General features: G+C 34.1%; 1 protein-coding gene across 8 annotated transcripts in view; it reads left to right on the top strand.

Annotated features, from left to right (window-relative positions):
- YTHDC2 (YTH N6-methyladenosine RNA binding protein C2) overlaps nucleotides 1-18223 on the top strand; it is an 80019-nt gene that overhangs the window by 48643 nt on the left and 13153 nt on the right. For all 8 annotated transcript variants that reach the window (XR_002824224.1, XM_004376985.2, XM_023731961.1 and 5 more), the window contains 8 exons: nucleotides 2054-2159; nucleotides 3701-3820; nucleotides 4143-4415; nucleotides 6533-6659; nucleotides 7688-7893; nucleotides 8294-8489; nucleotides 13659-13768; nucleotides 15147-15439. Coding sequence is in view for 7 of the 8 variants with exons in the window: in XM_004376985.2 (XP_004377042.1) it covers nucleotides 2054-2159; nucleotides 3701-3820; nucleotides 4143-4415; nucleotides 6533-6659; nucleotides 7688-7893; nucleotides 8294-8489; nucleotides 13659-13768; nucleotides 15147-15439 (1431 nt within the window). In the remaining variant the exon portion in view is untranslated. The remainder of the gene's footprint in view (nucleotides 1-2053; nucleotides 2160-3700; nucleotides 3821-4142; nucleotides 4416-6532; nucleotides 6660-7687; nucleotides 7894-8293; nucleotides 8490-13658; nucleotides 13769-15146; nucleotides 15440-18223) is intronic.

Here is an 18223-nt window from a genome sequence, read left to right as displayed (position 1 = left end):
GACAATGAACAAGGAAGACCAAAGCATTTGAATTATGATGTTGACGAAGAATATCGAATATACCATGGACTGACTGCCAGAAGAACAAACAAATCTGTCTTGGCAGAAGTACAGCTAGAATGCTCCGTAGAAATTAGGGTGGTGAGACTTTGTCTCGTTTACTTTGGACATATTATCAAGAGGTACCAATCCCTAGAGAAAGACGTCATGCGTGGTAAAGTGGAGGGTCAGCGAAAAAGAGACCGTCAATGAGATGGATTGACACAGTGGCTGCAGCAGTGGACTCAGACGTAGCAACCATTGTGAGGATGGTGCAGGACCGGGCAACATTTTGTTCTGTTATACATGGGGTTTGCTATGAGTTGGAGTTGAATCGATGGCACCTAACAGCAGCAACAACAATCCAATTAAAATGAATAGAGGACATAAATAGGCAGCTTATCAAAATAAGAAATGTGTATGGCCTGTTAATCTGTTAACCTCACACATACCACCTCAGATATACCAAAAGAAATGGGTAATTGAATCTATGAAGGGTGGTGGCGGTAAAGAGTGAGGTGGAGTTAAGGATGTCATTCATCTTTCTGTCTTGGGAAGTTTTCTGGATGATAGTGCCATTGTCAGATAGAGAAAATGGGAAGAATGGTTAGTTTGGGGAGAAGAATTAACTTCTGGTTGTGTTGAGTTTGAGTTGACTGGAAAATCCAAGTGGAGCCATCCAAGTGGCTTCTCAAGTATACACCTAGGGTTAGGATAAGGAGATCTAGGAAGGATGGAAATTGAAGTTAAGGAACTAATAAGATCACTTCTGGAGAAAGACTAGAGTAAGAAGAGCAGAGGGTCTAGCCTCAAAGGAACATCAACATTTAAGGATTGGGCAAAGATAGAAATACTTCAGAGAAGGCAGGATATGTGGGAGAGCTGAAAGGTATAGTGTATGGGAAATCAGGAAAAAGAGTATTTGGTGAAGGAAGCAGTGGTCCAGCAGTGTCAGATTTTGTAGCTCTTGTCTGTCTTTGCCCAGTCCTTAAATGTTGATGTTCCTTTGAGACTGGACCCTCTGCTCTTCTCATATTGTTTGGAGGCCTGGTGGTACAGTGGTTAAGTGGTACGGCTGCTAACCAAAAAGGTCAGCGGTTCGAATCCACCAGCTGCTCCTTGGAAACCCTGTGGAGCAGTTCTACTCTGTCCTGTAGGGTAGCTATGTGTCGGAATCAGCCAAGGGCAGTGGGTTTGGTTTTTGGTTTTTATCACCTTGTTTTGTAGTTATGCTTGCCTCTTTTTGGATTGTGAGCTTCTTGAGAACAGGGATATTTTTGTATCTCTCACAGCATATTCATCTCTGCCACTAGATGATAGAGTGACTTTGGGTGAATTTTAAAGACACTGCTTTGCCTCAAGATACTTTTCTGCTACTTGCCAGCAAATTATACAGGTCTCTATGATGATGGAGTCCTGGTGGTGCAGTGGTTAAGAGCTCAGGCTGCTAACTGAAAGGTCAGCAGTTCAAATCCACCATCCGCTCCTTGGAAACCCTATGGGGCAGTTCTACTCTGTTCTATAGGGTTGCTATGAGTCGAAATCGACTTGACTGATGGCAGTGGGTTTCTTTTGGGGGTATTTCTATGATAATGGAGTAAATGATACCCCCTGGAGTTATGTAATGTACAATTCTAATCAGTGGCCCTGAGCATAGTGCTTGATACCAATTAATTAAAACTGATTGAATTTAAATTACCGTGTATTTATTTATACTTTTTTTTTTTTTACTTATTTTCATGTGTATGTTATTTCTTTTGATTTTTACCATAACCACAGGAGGTATATCAGGTAGATGTCATTAATGAATCTCACTGTATAAATGAGATAACCGAATCCTAGACAAGTTAATTAAGGTTTCATAGTGGAGAACTGTCAGAGTATGGATCCCAACTCAGATGTCTCCATCCTGGTTCATTGTTTTGTCTTCTTAAACCACGTTGCTTTTTACAGTGTCTTTAATTATTATAGCCTTTATTCCTGTTGAGTCTTAATTTTGCATTTTATTTCTAAGGGCGGGGCGATGTAGACCTGGAATCTGTTTCCGTCTGTTCAGTAGACTCCGATTCCAGAATATGTTGGAATTTCAGACTCCAGAACTTTTGAGAATGCCATTACAGGTAACTCAGAAGAGTGTGTGTGTGTGTGTGTGTGTGTGTGTGTGTGTGTGTGTTGAGGAAAATTTTAACTCATACTGATTCGACTTTTACAAATCAATTTATAAGAACAAAATTATAAAATGAATATTTTAAAGGGTAGTTACATATATAAAAAAATTTTTTCCATATAATTCTTGTATCTTCAAAATTTTTATGAATTACTTGAATGCATTTAAATTACGATGCAGCTTACAGGTATGTTGTATTTTATATGCAACATTTTAGGAGTCTGTCTACTGCGTAGTGTTTACCTTTTTAATTCTCAATAAAGCTTGGAAAACAAATTATTTATGGTCCAAAGATAATACCAAAATCTGTTTCAGATGCAGAGACTACCTTGATGATTTGGAATTGAGTTCACTATTAATTGTTTTCATTTAGGTTTTCTGATTTCATGGAAAAGGCAGGCACTGTAGTTTTTAGGAAAAGCTACCAGAAGTACATTAATTTGAATCTTTGGTGTACTGGGCTTAGATGCTGGCTTCTAAACTTTTAAAGGCACACTGAATCGATCATGTTTTTGGCATCCATGTACCTAGATGACCTCCCTCTTCCACCTATGTGTGATTTTTTAAATTCCTCTTAGGTTAAAGTTCACATTTCCTAACAAGAGCCTAAATGATCTACTCCTGCCTGTATCTCCAGCTTTATTTCCTGCCATTCTTCCTCTTTCTGTCCACACTAACATTTTAGTTTCTCAAGCACATCTTATTTCTTTCTACCTTAGGGCCTTCACATATGTTACCCCCTCCCTAGAATCACCCCCCTTCTTTTATAACCCATTCCTACTCAATCTTTACATCTTAGTTTAAGTGTCACTTCATGAGGGAAACTTGTCTTTAACTTCCAATGGCATCCCTCTACTGCTATTGCCTGAATGTGGTTAAATCTCTCATTTTACCTCTCTTAGTTTCTTGGGTTCTTCATAACACTTACTACAATTGTAATTAAGTAACCAGTTATATAACTCACTGTTTAACGTTTGTTTTTCATACTACCATATAAACTCCATGAGGGTAGGCACTTGTCTGTCTCCTTTTTTCTAACTTGCTGCATAGTGCCTTGCCACCTAGTAAGCACTTAAATATTTGTTGGAAGGATCAAAGATTCTAGAATGTAGTATAAAGGAAAAAAAAAGATTTATTTTAGAGATAATTTTTAAAATGACCTACTTCTATTGAAACTAAGTAGTATTTAAAGAAATTTCTGGTCATTTGGGCAATGACTCTGATTGTTGCTTGTAAGAACTGTTGGAGGAGATGTTGTCAGTGAGAGCAGTGGTAATCTTGATATGAGTTGATGAAGGTCTTTATTAAGGTTCTGAGTTCTAGGGGAAGGTATGAACCCGTCATTCCTAGAAAGACATTGTTCCCTCTACTATTTAGTCTAATCCAAGACTACTAGTCTGTGTTTGGGAAATATAATTCCCGTGATTTCTTTAAAAGTAAAAGTCAATACTGTATGTTCTTATTTTTTTTAATTTTTAATGCTTTGATTTACAGGAACTTTGTTTACATACCAAGCTGTTAGCCCCAATTAATTGTCCCATTGCTGATTTCCTTATGAAAGCTCCTGAACCTCCACCAGCTTTAATTGTAAGAAATGCTGTACAGATGCTTAAGGTTAGTGTTTTAATAGTTTTATTTTACCTGACTTTATTTTACTTGAAATTTAAATCAAATGAGACTATCTCTTAACTAATTTTGTACTTAAAAAAAATTATCTTCCACGATTGTATACTTTGAATAATAATCCTCTGGTGGTAATTATAATACAACAGTAGGTATAGTTCTTCTGCATAATATATTTGAAACAAGATATTGTGTTTTTTATGAGGTGCGATAGCAAAAGAAAATTTATATTTCTTGTTGGTTTTTTAAGTTCGTAGTTGGCTAAACATAGTCTTTGCTCATGTCAAATTCTGTTCTCTATTGTTTTATTTAGACAATAGATGCAATGGATGCATGGGAAGATTTGACTGAACTTGGATATCATTTGGCTGACTTGCCAGTAGAACCACATCTTGGTAAAATGGTCCTGTGTGCTGTTGTTTTAAAGTGTCTGGATCCCATCCTTACTATTGCCTGCACATTAGCCTATCGAGATCCATTTGTACTGCCAACTCAGCCCTCTCAAAAACGTGCAGCTATGCTTTGTAGGAAACGTTTCACTGCAGGAACTTTCAGTGACCATATGGCACTTCTCAGGGCATTCCAGGTACTATTATTACTGTCATTTTATTTCTGAAAATGTTGATGATTAAACTCATTTCAGGGCAAGTGTAGCAATTAAAAAAGATGTTTCTAGTAATTATGTTTCATTTTGAAGTCACATTTTATTAATAATCCAGAAAAATCCCTTTCTGCTGTTAATATATTCAAATTATTATACTTTTTCTTTACTTTGCTTTTTTAATTTTCTCAATATTTTTGTTTTAAGTATGTGTATGTATATGTGTATATGTATTTATTTACCCTTATACCTGTATTTTTTTTTATAATGCCTGAGTTTCTATCTTTAAATCATGTCTTGGGCAAGGAATGCTCTCAGATTTTAGTTAAGAAATATTCAAAGTATATAAAATAAAGCTTGGAGTAAAAATATCTTGAATTTAGTACAGGCAGTCCTTGGCTTACAAACGAGATTCATTCCTATGTCTTTAAGTCAGATTTGTAGGGACATCGGAACAGGTGCATCCAGTTCTTATTTAGTCTTACTTTAGAGCAAGAGGAAGGAGCCCTGGTGGCACAGTGGCTAAAGTGATCCACTGCTATCCAAAAGGTGGGTGGTTCAAAACCACCAGCGGCTCTTTGGGAGAAAGATGTGGCAGTGTCCTTCCGTAGAGATTTACAGCCTTGGAAACTTTATGGGGTTGCTTTGAGTTGGAATTGACTCGATGGCAGTGGGCTTGGGCTTGAGTTAGAGCAAGAGGAGCCCAGGTGGTGCAGTGGTTAAGAACTTGTCTGCCAACCTAAAGGTCAGCAGTTTGAATCCACCAGTCATTCCTTGTAAACCCTATGGGGCAGTTCTGCTCTGTCCTGTAGGATTGCTATGAGTCGGAATCGACTCAGTGGCAATGGGTTTGGTTTGGGTTTTAGAGTAGGAAAAGGCTAGAAGCCTTTTCAGTGATTTAAAAGCTGCATGTGCAGCAAGTGAAGGTGATTGTGATGAAGAACTTGTTGCAAGTAGGGGTTGGTTTAATTGTTTCAAAGTGAGGGCAAGTTTACATAATGTTAAAGGGCAAGGACAAATTGTAAGTCGACTGTCATTTGGGGACTGCCTGTATCTATCTATTAATTTTTTAGAGTACATCTTTTTCTTGAATATGCTAAGAACTTAATTTTATAAAGTAAAATTGAAAAATCACTTGAAACCCTTTAAGATAATAGGAGAAATTGAAGAAAGAGATAAATGGGAAAGAAAACGGAAATGGAATTCCAAGGAAGGGAAATTAAATGTAACTGAGAAATTCAGACATGTGGGGAAGAATATGTTGTTTCTTGAAAAGATAGACATCTTATTTATCCTTAAATTCTCTTGAATATAGGCTGAACCTGTCCTTTTATTAAAATTCCACCTTATTTATGCAGAAATACTTCTTCCGGCATACAGCATTTTTCTAATACATATATAATTTTAAAAAATTGTGAACTCTTTTATGAGCATTACTGAACAACAGATGGTGCATTGTTATTAATTAGGGTCTATTTGGTAACCATGCATTATAGTAGATTAGTTGAATGCTGGTAATTAGAGGGAGATTTGGAATAGAATTATCTGTATTTTGCTTTTCTCTAGTTCCTCCAAAAGCAGAGAGGATAAATTACTGCTTTGATCTTTGCATCGTAGTTGAAAGAAAAGAACTCATTTTCTAAGGGGAGCTTTTTTATATTTATATTGCATTTAGACAGTTTCTAGAAATCCCACTTTCCATTCTTAGTCAGATTGGAAAGTTGATAAGTTATTTCGTGGAAGGCCAGAGGGGTAGGATTCTTAGATATAAATGGTTTTCTGATGACATAGTTGAAAACCGCCTATAATTTTATAGAAAAAATTAGAAGCCTCTGAAAAGGTAAATATTTTTACATAGGTGGTCATTTAGATTACTTGATACTTAGTTCTCATTAGAAATTTGTAAACTTAATGGCTTTCGTAGCCTTTGAACATATATTAATGATAAATCTTACTTGATTAGAAAGTCTTAGATTTTGTAGACTAATTAGAATAAGAAGAATTGGCCTTGGGTGGTTAATATAGTTTTTCAGTTAATTTGCTGCCTCACTAAGAAGTCACTGGTAAATATGTCTTGTTATGTAATTATTCTGTTTTTATAGGCATGGCAGAAAGCACGAAGTGATGGGTGGGAGCGAGCCTTTTGTGAAAAGAATTTTCTTTCACAAGCTACCATGGAAATAATCATAGGCATGCGAACTCAGTTGCTTGGTCAACTTAGAGCATCAGGTAAAATTTCCCCCAAAGAACCTATTTAACTCACTTAGAATACCCTGCCTATACATCATAGTATTTCTAGTGTTAATTTATGCCATCTCATATTGTTTTGTAACATTATCATGTATATCTTATGTTTGTGAAATGCTTTTAAAAAGACTCTTTTATGACCTTAACTTTTGTTTGTTGATTTAAAAAAAAAATGATACTGAAGAAGCTGAGGTTGAGAAATACGTGAATAGAATCTATACCCTGTTGATACGGTTGGCCACGATCAATTTATTTCTTGGCAAAGATCAATTTTAGATTTTATAGTGATTATACTTTCTTTCATCATTATTATATTTATCTAGCTCTATGAAATAGCAATTATAAGAATTAGATTGATATGAATGATAATCTTCATATTTTTGAATCATAAGACAACTGGTAGTCACTTGAAGATACTTGCTTTGTTTCGTTTTTTTTAAAGAGGATGCCAGGATTTCTACTTCCCTTTAGAATTTTTTCTTTGAATTTCTTTTTTACAGCGTAGTACATTGAAGAGATAGAAAAAAAGTACCAGAACCTGTATTCACAGATTAGCTGAAGTGTCATAGTAATGTAAGGAATTAACCAGAGGATTTAGGGTTGTCTGCAATATGGGGAAATAAGAAGGACTGTTGAAATTTAAGCAAGAACAATCTACATTCACTTGACTACACCTTCAGAATTAGTGTCTGTCATAACCAAAATATTATTTATACTGGTCAAAAGAATGGTTTAGGGCAATGGTTCCAGGTGTGAATTTAATACATATCTGATAGCAACTTAAGAAGCACCTTATTGTGAGAATGTGCATTTCTTAAAAAAGACCTAAACTTTCTTAGAATATTGGTATTACATTTTAAACATCCCGTAGGAGATTCTACTAATTGTTGTTGAGTTTAAATATTATTGAATATATCATATGAATTATACAATGTTTTGTAAAAGCATACACAAATTTAAAAGCTTCTTTTATACAACAGAAAAAGCTCATGTGGTTTTTTCCTCTCTAGGTTTTGTTAGAGCACGAGGTGGTGGTGATATTCGAGATGTTAACACAAACTCTGAGAACTGGGCTGTTGTTAAAGCTGCATTGGTGGCAGGCATGTATCCTAATTTAGTCCATGTGGACAGAGAGAATGTAGTATTGACAGGGCAAAAGGAGAAAAAAGTACGGTTTCATCCCACTTCAGTTCTCAGTCAGCCTCAATATAAAAAGGTAAAACATTTTTAATGCTCTTAGGCCCTGAGGTGAAACTAATCCAATCTAGATATCCAGTGAATCCAGTGAAAAATGCTCCAAATACCTGCCTCTTTTAAAAAAATATATATATATGTACATACATATGCATGTGTATATTGTGTGTGTGTGTATATACACACACACATAAAATCAAATATTGGAACAAAGTTTTGATTGCATCTTAGAGTTGGAAACAGTAATATGTTAAATAATGAGGGATATTCTACAAATTATGTGAGCAGATGACTTGCTTTTAGTTTTTGCTTGGGTACTAATACACAACATCTGTTTCATTGAACTTTTTACATTTTAAAAGTATTCTTAATAATTTAGATGATAAATAGGATTAACAATTTTTAATTTATTTTCCTAATAGATTCCTCCGGTGAATGGTCAAGCTGCAGCAATTCAAGCACTACCCACAGATTGGCTTATTTATGATGAAATGACCAGAGCCCATAGGATAGCTAATATTAGATGTTGTTCAGCAGTGACGCCTGTCACTGTATTGGTGTTCTGTGGACCAGCTAGGTTGGCAAGTAATGCTCTTCAGGAGCCTTCGTCCTTTAAAGGTAAATATATTATGTATTTTGTGATGTGTATTATAAGAGAATAAACTCTATTTGGAACAAATTATTTTTTTACTAAACCACACTGTGAAGTTTTAAAAATTTATGTGGTAGTAACTCCCTTTTGATACGTTAAGACTAATTAAGAAATATGAAGTTGTTCTATTATTCTTAAGATTGATTTCTGAGGTAACCTGACATTGATTTGTGCATTTTTTATTAATCTTAGCAATGGGAAGAAGTTTGCTTTTCTTTTCCACTTGTGTTTATTTGGTAGTGTACCATAAAACCAAAAAAACCCATTGCTGTCGAGTCGATTCCAACTCATAGCAACCCTATAGGACAGAGTAGAACTGCCCCACAGGGTTTCCAAAGGGCGGCTGGTGGATTCAAACTGCTGACCTTTTGGTTAGCAGCCATAGCTCTTAACCACTGCTCCACTAGGGCTCCAAGTGTGTACTGCTATAAATAAAGGTAATTGTTTAAAGAAAGTAGTTATCATAGTCACTTATAAGCCCATTACCCTTATGTAAACACTTTTTAAAATATTACACATTTTTTCTCGATGTTTATATATTTTTAATTATTTCACTCAGACTTTATTTTACATTCTGCTATTTTCATTGTACAAAATACCAGAAACAATTTTAAAATAATTCATATTAATAACTGCAAAGTATTCTACTACATTGAAGTGACATCATTCATTTAGACTGTCCCTTCTGTTCCCAGTTTTTTGTTATTTGGTGATTCAACAAATATTTATTGGGGACTTACTATATGTCAAGTACTGTGCTAGGCATCGGGGATGTAACAGAATACAAGATAGACAAGGTATTTCTGTCCTCGTGGGATTTACACAATAGTTGGGGTAGACAAAAATAAACCAGTAAATAATCTGTGTATGGTGTTATGAAGGAAATAAAAAGAGGGCTGCTGTAGGGGTGGCCTGCTTTAGAAAGGGAGCCTGGACAGGCTTCTCTGATGACACGAGATTTAAGGTGAGACCTAAAGTATGAGAAGAAGCCAGCCATACGAAAAAGTGGAAATATGCTGTAGGTAGAGGAAGACGGCAAGTGCCAAGATTCTGCCCTAGGAAATGATCTAAGAAATGACAGAAAAGCTTTGTGAATGCAGCTCCAAGATCAAGGGAGAGTTGGGTATGATAAGGTTGAAAAGGAAGGCATGAATCTTGTAGGCCATGGTAAGTGCAAGGGAAGCCATTGAAGGGTTTTAAGAAGGAAGTGACGTGATGTGATTTATGTTCAGAAAGATCATTTTCGCTGCTGGAATTGTCTGCTGAAGGGGAAAGATGGAAGAGAGGAGGCCAGGTAGGAAGCTCTTGTAGTGGTCCTATGACAAAGATGATTCAGAATAGGCTGGTGCAGCTGATATGTAGAGAAGTAGATTCAAATTATTTTGGAAGTAATAGTAACTGCTGGATTGAGTGTTGGTGGTGAGGGCAAGGAAGGAGTTGTCAAATATGACTCTCAGGTTTTTTACTTTAGTAGCTTGCTGAATAATTGATGCCACTTTGAAGGTCAGAAAACTGTGAGAGGAGCAGGTTAGATAGAGGGGAAATCAAGAGTTCTGTTTTGGATATGCTAAGTTTGAGATGGCTAAGACATCCTGAGTGAGGTGTTTTTTTTTTTCCTAGGAGGCAGTGGATACACATGTCTAGAGCCTAGGGAAGATGCCTGGGATAGCAATACAAATTTGGAAGCTCTTAGTGTTTGTAGATGATATTTTAAAGACATGTGAATGGATTTCCTAAAGAGAATGTGTAAACAGTGCTGTTCACCAAATTCTGTGGAATTCTAATATTTAGAATTTGAGTAGAGGAAGAGTGGCCAGATGTTGGAGATAAATATGTGTTAAGAAAAGAATAGTCAGCTCTGTTGAATGTTACTGTGAGAGACTGAAAAAGATGTGGACTGCAAATTGTATATTTGGTAGTTGGAGGTCACTGATGACTTTGACAAGAGCAGTTTCAGTAGAGTGATGAGCCCAGAAGTCTTATTGGTGGTGTTGGGTGGGGTGGGTTAAGTTTGTATTGAGAGTTATCAGTAAGGTGGGGGCATTGATACATTCACGTCTTCATCTGAGTGTTCTTTTGCTTTTACTAAATTTTTTCCTTGAGATAAAATTCCTTGAAGTGGAAATTACATGATAAAAGTATATGAATATTATTCCTGGTTTTTCTTCCATACACAGTCATATTGGGGCCATCAGGAGAGAATTTCATTGCACGATGTCATCATTGGGTGTTATCTTTAAAAAAGAAATATGCTATTTTAATTATAATGTTTACAGGTTTATTTGTATTTAAAAAAGTTTTAACCCTATCAAAAAGGAATAATCCTCCATGTATCTGTTTATATTTTCCTTTAGTTGAGTTGTTCATTTTATCCTTTGCCCATTTACTTATTTGAGTACTGATGTTTTTCTTAAAAGTTTGAATGAAAGCTTTACGATTTTAAAGGTATTAGCTCTTTTTCTATCATATTCAGTGTAATCTGTTATCCTTTTAAGTTTTACATATTTTGAGTGTGTGTTTTGATTACTGTATATTCAAATTGGTTAATCTTTTCCTATGCTGTTTACTTTCAAAGCTGAGAAAGTTTCATTCCCCCATTGATCTGAAAAGTATTTGGTTTTTGCTTTTTTATTTTCTGTAATTTGTTTTTTTTACATTAAAATTCATACTTTGTTTTAGTTTATTGTTGAATTCCTATTTCTCATTTGAAAATATTAATTTCAAAACATAATGTTGGGAAACTTTTGAATCAGTGGATTTTAAGATGGAAAGACAACAACAACAAAAAACCAAACCCATCGCCATCGAGTGAATTCCAACTTACGGTGAACCCACGTGTGTCAGAGTACAACTGTACTCCATAGGGTTTTCAGTGGCTATGTCCTTTCTGAAGTAGATAGCCAGGTGTTTCTTTCTAGTGTAATCTGCTTTTTTTTTAAAATACTTGGTTTTCTCAACCATGTTGAGTTGATTCTGGTTTAAAGTATAGATCTAACTTTTTTTCATACTGCTTTTTTTCTGAGCTGCACCATTTATTAAACAATCCTTATGTATTCTCTTTTAGAAAGCTTGCAGGATTGCATATTAAATTTAGCATCTTTTTCTAAACTTTCTGTATGTTCGATTCCTTCTGCTTTTATGTTGTATCATCTTGTTTAGTATTGTTGTTTACTAATAAATTCTCAGATAGTAGAGAATCTACCTGTAGCTCTTTGCTGCTTTTCTGTTTTCAAGCTGTTGTTTGATAATTTATCTTTTTTCACCTTGTTGTAATCCTTTCTCAACCAACAAATCTTCTGTGATTTTAGTTTAGTGTTTGCATCCAGGAAATTTAGTATATTCTTCTATTTAGCCATACCTTCTATTAAAGGATCCTTGGTGGCGCAGTGGTTAAGAGCTTGGCTGCTAACCAAAAAGTTGGTAGTTCAAATCCACCAGTCACTCCTTGGAAACTCTATGGGACAGTTTTTCTACTCTGTCCCATAGGGTCACTATAGGTTAGAATCGACTCGATGGCAACAGATTTTTGGTCTATTAATATTAGCAATATAGCTTTTTTGGTTACATTTATAAAGGTCAAGCATATTTCTTAAAATGATTCGTAAGATTTGTTGTTGTTCTTGAGTTGTTATGGTGAATGAGTTCTCTTTGTGTCATTTATCTGCTGATCTTGCTTAATAGAAATATTATCTTAGACATCAGTATATTTTATTTACCATGTTATATAACTAAATTCTTATTAATACCTTGAATTTTCTATTTATTATATTACCTTCAGATGGTAGTATTTTTTGTTACAAAATTTATTCCTTTTACATTATTTCTTTGTCAAGACCTTTGAAAACTATATTAACAGCCCACTTTGTCTTGTTGAGTTTGAAAGCTTTAAATTTTAAAGTCGTATCATTGAGCATAATATTAATTTTTGTTTTAATAAAAGTAATTTTTGTTAAATTAAGGAAGAATTCTGTTTTTATATTTTCAAAAATAAGTGTTGAATTTATTAAATAGCTTTTTAAATGAGAATTTGTTTAGCCTAGTGATGTGGTATATAGTTTTTCTTATGGAACTATCCTTTTTTTTCCTTAGACTAAGTAGAATTTATTGCATTGTTGAATATTTTGCTACAATTTTATTTAAAACTTTTATATTTATGTTTATTAGTGAGCCTGACCTATAGAATGTGTATGTGCATGTGTGTACACTAAGGTTATCTTTTTTTAATCGGGTTTTAGGATTAGGTTCTGACTTGTCTCATTCAAGGAACTGATCATCATTTGATTCCATGAAAGTCTGAAAGACTTGGTGGTCTAGATTTCTTTGTTATTCTCTAAGAACATCCTCAGTGTCTTCCTTAGATATTGTTCTGTTTGGGTTTTTCTGTTTCTTGTTTTTTCCATTTTAGTTTTATTTATTTTTTAAAATTTCTTTCAAGGTTTCAAATTTCTTATTCTGTAATTATGAATACTGTATATATTTAACTTAAAATACATTTTGTATAAAGTTTTATATTATTATTCACACTAATGATTTTATAGATTTATGTTTTCTTCCTCCTTTATTAAATTTATCAGGGGATTGTCTATTAATCTTCAACAAATAAAGTTATAGTTTTAACTTTAGCATTTTGTCTTTGTAATTTATCAATTTTTTTTCCTAATTTTTCCTTTGGATTCTTTACTATTTTTCTAAGATTTATTTTGATATGTAGTTTTTCTCCTTTTTCTTTTTTATTTTAAATCAAAAACTGTGAATTTAAATGAATATTACTTTGACCACATTCCATAGTTCTTGGTATTTAGTGTTTTCATATTTTTCTTTTAATTATGTTCTTAATTTTCATACTCATCTAGTTATTATTTAAAGATTGTGTTTTAATTTTTAAGTTCTTGGTCTTTTTTATTTTGTTGCATTGTGATTTGGAGATTGTAGTTTTTAAAATGTCTTTTTAAAAATTTCTTCTTGTTAATATTGAAATTTAATTTGTGATCTGTTGGATATGGAGAACTCCCTGTGAAAATTGTTGGTGAATCAGGAGAATTTGTGTAAACAAGTATCTATTCTGCTTACTTTTTTGTTGTGATGTAAGATGGTAAAAGTGAGATTTTTTTTTCTTTCCATATGTGTTTGAACAGTGGATGGTATTCCTAATGACAGTAGTGATAGTGAAATGGAAGATAGAACTACTGCTAATTTGGCAACTTTGAAACTTGATGAGTGGCTTAATTTCAAACTGGATCCGGAGGTAAGTGACTTTTTAGTAGTACAGTATATTTCATTCAGTTAATGTGAATTGATATACTGTGTGATAAAAATTTCATCTTCAGTATTGAGCCCTTAGAATTAAAGAATACAGCTTGCTTGTTAGTTTTCACAGGGTCCTTATGCATTTTCTGCTATATTGGAGTTTATTCAATAGAAGACTTGAAAAACCTAGGTGTGGCTCAGTATTTAAGCATTGTAATACTTGAGTTTTTTTGTGTGTATGTAAGAAAATATTAAATATTGAGTACACAAGCACCCCCTTTATTTTGTATAACTCTGTTTCTAAGACAAAGATATGAGTTCATTCTGTTTTCTCTTTTCATATACCTCTGAATTCAGATGTATGGATGTTTCTTTTCAAATTAAAAGTTTTCTTGATAAAGCTTCCCCTTAATTCCATCCCTACTTTTAAAGATTACTATTCTATATCCATTTCTTTTTTCTTTTTTTTTTGACAGCCAAGCTGTCAATAGTCAATACTTGCTAGGTTTATTTATTTATTTTTTTTACCATTTACTCATTCTTCACTTCAACCTACTGCAGTCCCATTCATCCCTACCAACAATTCACTTCACTGAAACTAGATTTGCCAAGATCAACAGTGTCCTTCATGTTGTTAGAACTAATCTGATGTCCTTGATAAATCTGACCTCTCCCTAGTATTTGGCACCATTGTACTTAAAATTCTGCCTTTCCCTGTTTTTCCTGTTAACCTTTGCCCCAACTTCTTTGCCACTAATTAAAGTGACATTAGCCTTTCCTGATTCCTCTTCTTTCTCGCTGACTATTCGTTCTTAAGTTTTTTCACTGACTCTTCTGTATGCGTTTTTATGCCTTAAATGTCACATGTTCCCCAGTAGTCTGTGTTTTGCTCTTCTCACTCTGTTTGCATAGCCCCTGGGGACCTTGCCTCTATGTGTAGACTTAGTTACCATTTATGCACTGATGACTCCCAGGTCTGTATTTCCAGCATAGGCCCTTCTCCTGAGCTCTGGACCTATGAATCCAGCTGCTTTCTGGACACCACCATTTGGCTGTTGTAAAGGCACTCAAATACAGTATGAATAGAATTAAATGTGTTTTCCTTTATTTACCTTGCTGATACTTTTCTAGTGTTAATCACTGTCTCTCTCATTGAACTATTTCATTTAGTTTTGTGTCCCTAGTGGCTAGTATATGGTAAATTTTATTTCATTCTCCAACAAAAAGAATGAAATTAAAAATTAAGTAAATTATATAAAATGTAAAACATGTTCTTTGTAAACAGTTGAAGATCTTAACTAATGAACAAATAGTAATCTTGCATGAGTGATATACAGTTTGTATCTATCTGAACTGAGGAAACTTATTTATTATAGGCAGCCAGTTTACTGCTACAGCTCAGACAGAAGTGGCATAGCTTGTTTTTGCGCCGAATGAGAGCTCCATCTAAACCTTGGTCTCAAGTTGATGAAGCTACAATAAGAGCAGTTATTGCTGTCTTAAGCACTGAAGAACAGTCTGCAGGTTTACAACAACCATCTGGGATTGGCCAAAGGCCAAGACCTATGTCTTCAGAAGAACTTCCTTTGGCATCATCTTGGAGGTCAAATAATAGTAGGAAAAGTTCAGCAGATACTGATTTTTCTGATGAGTCTACTACTGCAGAAAGGTAAATTTATAACATTTTGTTAAAATGGGAGCCAGTTTCTTCAGGAAAATGTATCATTTATCATAAAGTCATATGCTTTTAGAATCTTTTAAAATTACTTTTTTTTTTATAATCTAAGGTACATAAAAAGGCTATATAATAAAATGGCAAGAGGTTTTTACTTATAAAATATTTTTATAAATATTAATATAGTATGCAAAATGTCAAGCTACTGGAATCTGTTGAGTTATTTAATAAGAAAATTCTTTGTTAAGGAAAGCTCAAAATGTTTAATTTCCAGAATTTACAAATTTAGGACCTGTTTAACAGATAGGAACACTTTTTTACCATATGTGTTAGTTGGTATATGTCAATGACATCTTTCCTAGATACCCTACAGTGAGATGTACTGGCTCTGGTCATTCAAAAGAAATTCCCCACAAACTTTACCTAGATATTATTATTATTGGATAGCATTCCTACTGAAAAGTACTTGATCCATTCATTTTTTCAGTAATGGATCGAATGCCTGTTGTTCTAGGTGTGGGACACAGTCATGTACAAAACAGACAGCCGTGTACAAAAGAGCCATGTACCAAATGGTCAAGGTCTCTTCCCTCAGAGTTTACATTTTATTGAGAGGAGACATAAGTTTACTGTCATGTCACAAAATTTCTGTCACAGTTTAGCTAAATCCTTGTATTCTTTTTAGTACTTAGCAATTAAGGAGCCCTGGTGCTGCGATGGTTAAGCACTCGACTGCTACCCAAAAGGTTAGTGGTTCCAACCCACCAGTGGCTGCGGGGGAGAAAAGACCTGGCAATATACTCCTGTAAAGACTACAGCCTGGGAAACCCTATGGGACAGTTGTACTCTGTCATTTAGGGTAGCTATGAGTTGGAATCGTCTCAATGGTACCTAATAATAACAGTAACACTTAACAATTAGATGTGGTGATGGTTTTATTACTTGATTGCCAGTAATATGAGCTTTCTTATAATAATTTTTTGTTAAAATGCATATTAGTAATATAATCGTGGTTATAATAGATCATTGGCCATGAGTCATAAATATTTCTGGTTGTAAAAGCATTTGTTGGAATTAAATTTAAGTTTCTTTACATCAGTTAAATACAAGGTATTGTTTACCCTGTTAGAATTGATAACAAAGACAACATTCTTGCCTGTGGTGCTAGTTTTGGCAATATTGGTAGAAAGACTGTATAGTAAGAACATGGTTTCATAGTTAAAAAACTGAAAGTAGAAACAATGGAAACATAAAAGATTCTATGTGATGATTACTATTTTTTAAGAATTGTCAGATGAGGTTTTAATACCTTCTTTTGAATGAAGCGTAAAGCCCAGATATCAGTTAAGACTTACAGTTAAGGAGGAATAATATATATTGGTCTCCAAATTCTTCAAATAGTACATTTTAGGAATAATCCAGCCAGTTGCCAAGAGAACTTTCTCATAATATGTGTGCCGAAGCCTTTCTTTCTAGTGTAGATCCTGCTGAGTGAAAGGAGAAGGGAAAATCATAATCTGTATTTAGAAACTTCCCACTTTTTGAAAAGATTTTCCAAAAGTTTGCTTGAATATTAGTTGTTTATAAAGTGGGAATACATTTTCATAGAAGCTGTTATGCAGTAGTGTTATTCCTGGATCAGCCAGTAAAAAAACCTGTTAGAGCCATAATGAGACTGTATCTGTGTATACATACACATATTTATACACACACACACACACATATACACACATTTTAAAAAATAAAGCTTCCTTTTTTTTCTTTTTAAAAGTAATACATACTCATGTAATAAAAATTGAGAAATACAAGGGGGGAAAAGCAGAATTATTTAGTATTAGTTACACTTTAGAATCTGATTTAAATCCATTCTTTTAACCTATGATACCTCCTTTCTTTTCCCACAAGTTGCAGCTTGACATTCTTCATTCTCTTACCTGTTGAGCAGTGAGATCAAGGGTTTCATCACCTTTCAGACTTTTGGTGATGCTAATTGAAGTCAATTAATTTGGTAAGGAATAGAATGAGGACTCTTAGGAAGAGGTATTTCTGAAGGGAGAAGTTATAACCTTTGTGGGATTACTTCTTGAGGAAAAGGTTTAGCGTTTTCACCCTAGGTGAAAAGGTTTATGGGAAACCTTCCCTCCCGCCCTCCCTTCCTTCCTTCCTTCCATTTTCAGAGGAAGCCCAATGTGAGAGAGATGAAAGCTAGAATAGAGCTCAGAGCCCTGTCAAAACCTCAGTTTGAAAACCACATGTTTAGATGAGCTTATTGGCAATATTGTTTTTATTTTAATAAGTTTTTACTGTCATTAAGTTCTGTTACCTAGTCTTCACATTAGTTAGAGACCAGGGTAAGAATGATAGAATTTTAGAGGTTGTAACTAGGTGATTAATTGGAAACTCAATTCACTTGGGAAAAAAAATTGTAAAAGTTATCCTTTTACACTCTTACCAAGTTTTTGTTAGTGATTCAGATATGCATCCATTATATATTTTATTGTTAAGATCTTTAGGCTTTAGTTATTTTAAAATTTCATTTGTGAAAGAATCCTGGATCTAAGATATTTATTGAAAGAGGAGTAAATTGTAAGATAAGCTATTTTCACTTATCTTGAAAGTAGAGTAATTATAATTGTAAGGCTATGGAAGCATGCAATTATATGGATTATTGAAGACCTATGTTTTAAATTTATTTATTAGAAATACTGTCAAACACAGAAAATAAATGTTAAACCCTAATGAACTCCATATCCCAGATTCAACAATTACCAAATTTTT

The sequence above is a fragment of the Trichechus manatus genome, unplaced genomic scaffold (genome assembly GCF_000243295.1).
Source record: "Trichechus manatus latirostris isolate Lorelei unplaced genomic scaffold, TriManLat1.0 scaffold00047, whole genome shotgun sequence".
Classification (NCBI taxonomy): domain Eukaryota; kingdom Metazoa; phylum Chordata; class Mammalia; order Sirenia; family Trichechidae; genus Trichechus; species Trichechus manatus.
The sequence above is the reverse complement of the archived record's forward strand: the minus strand, read 5'-3'. Positions and strand labels throughout refer to the sequence as shown.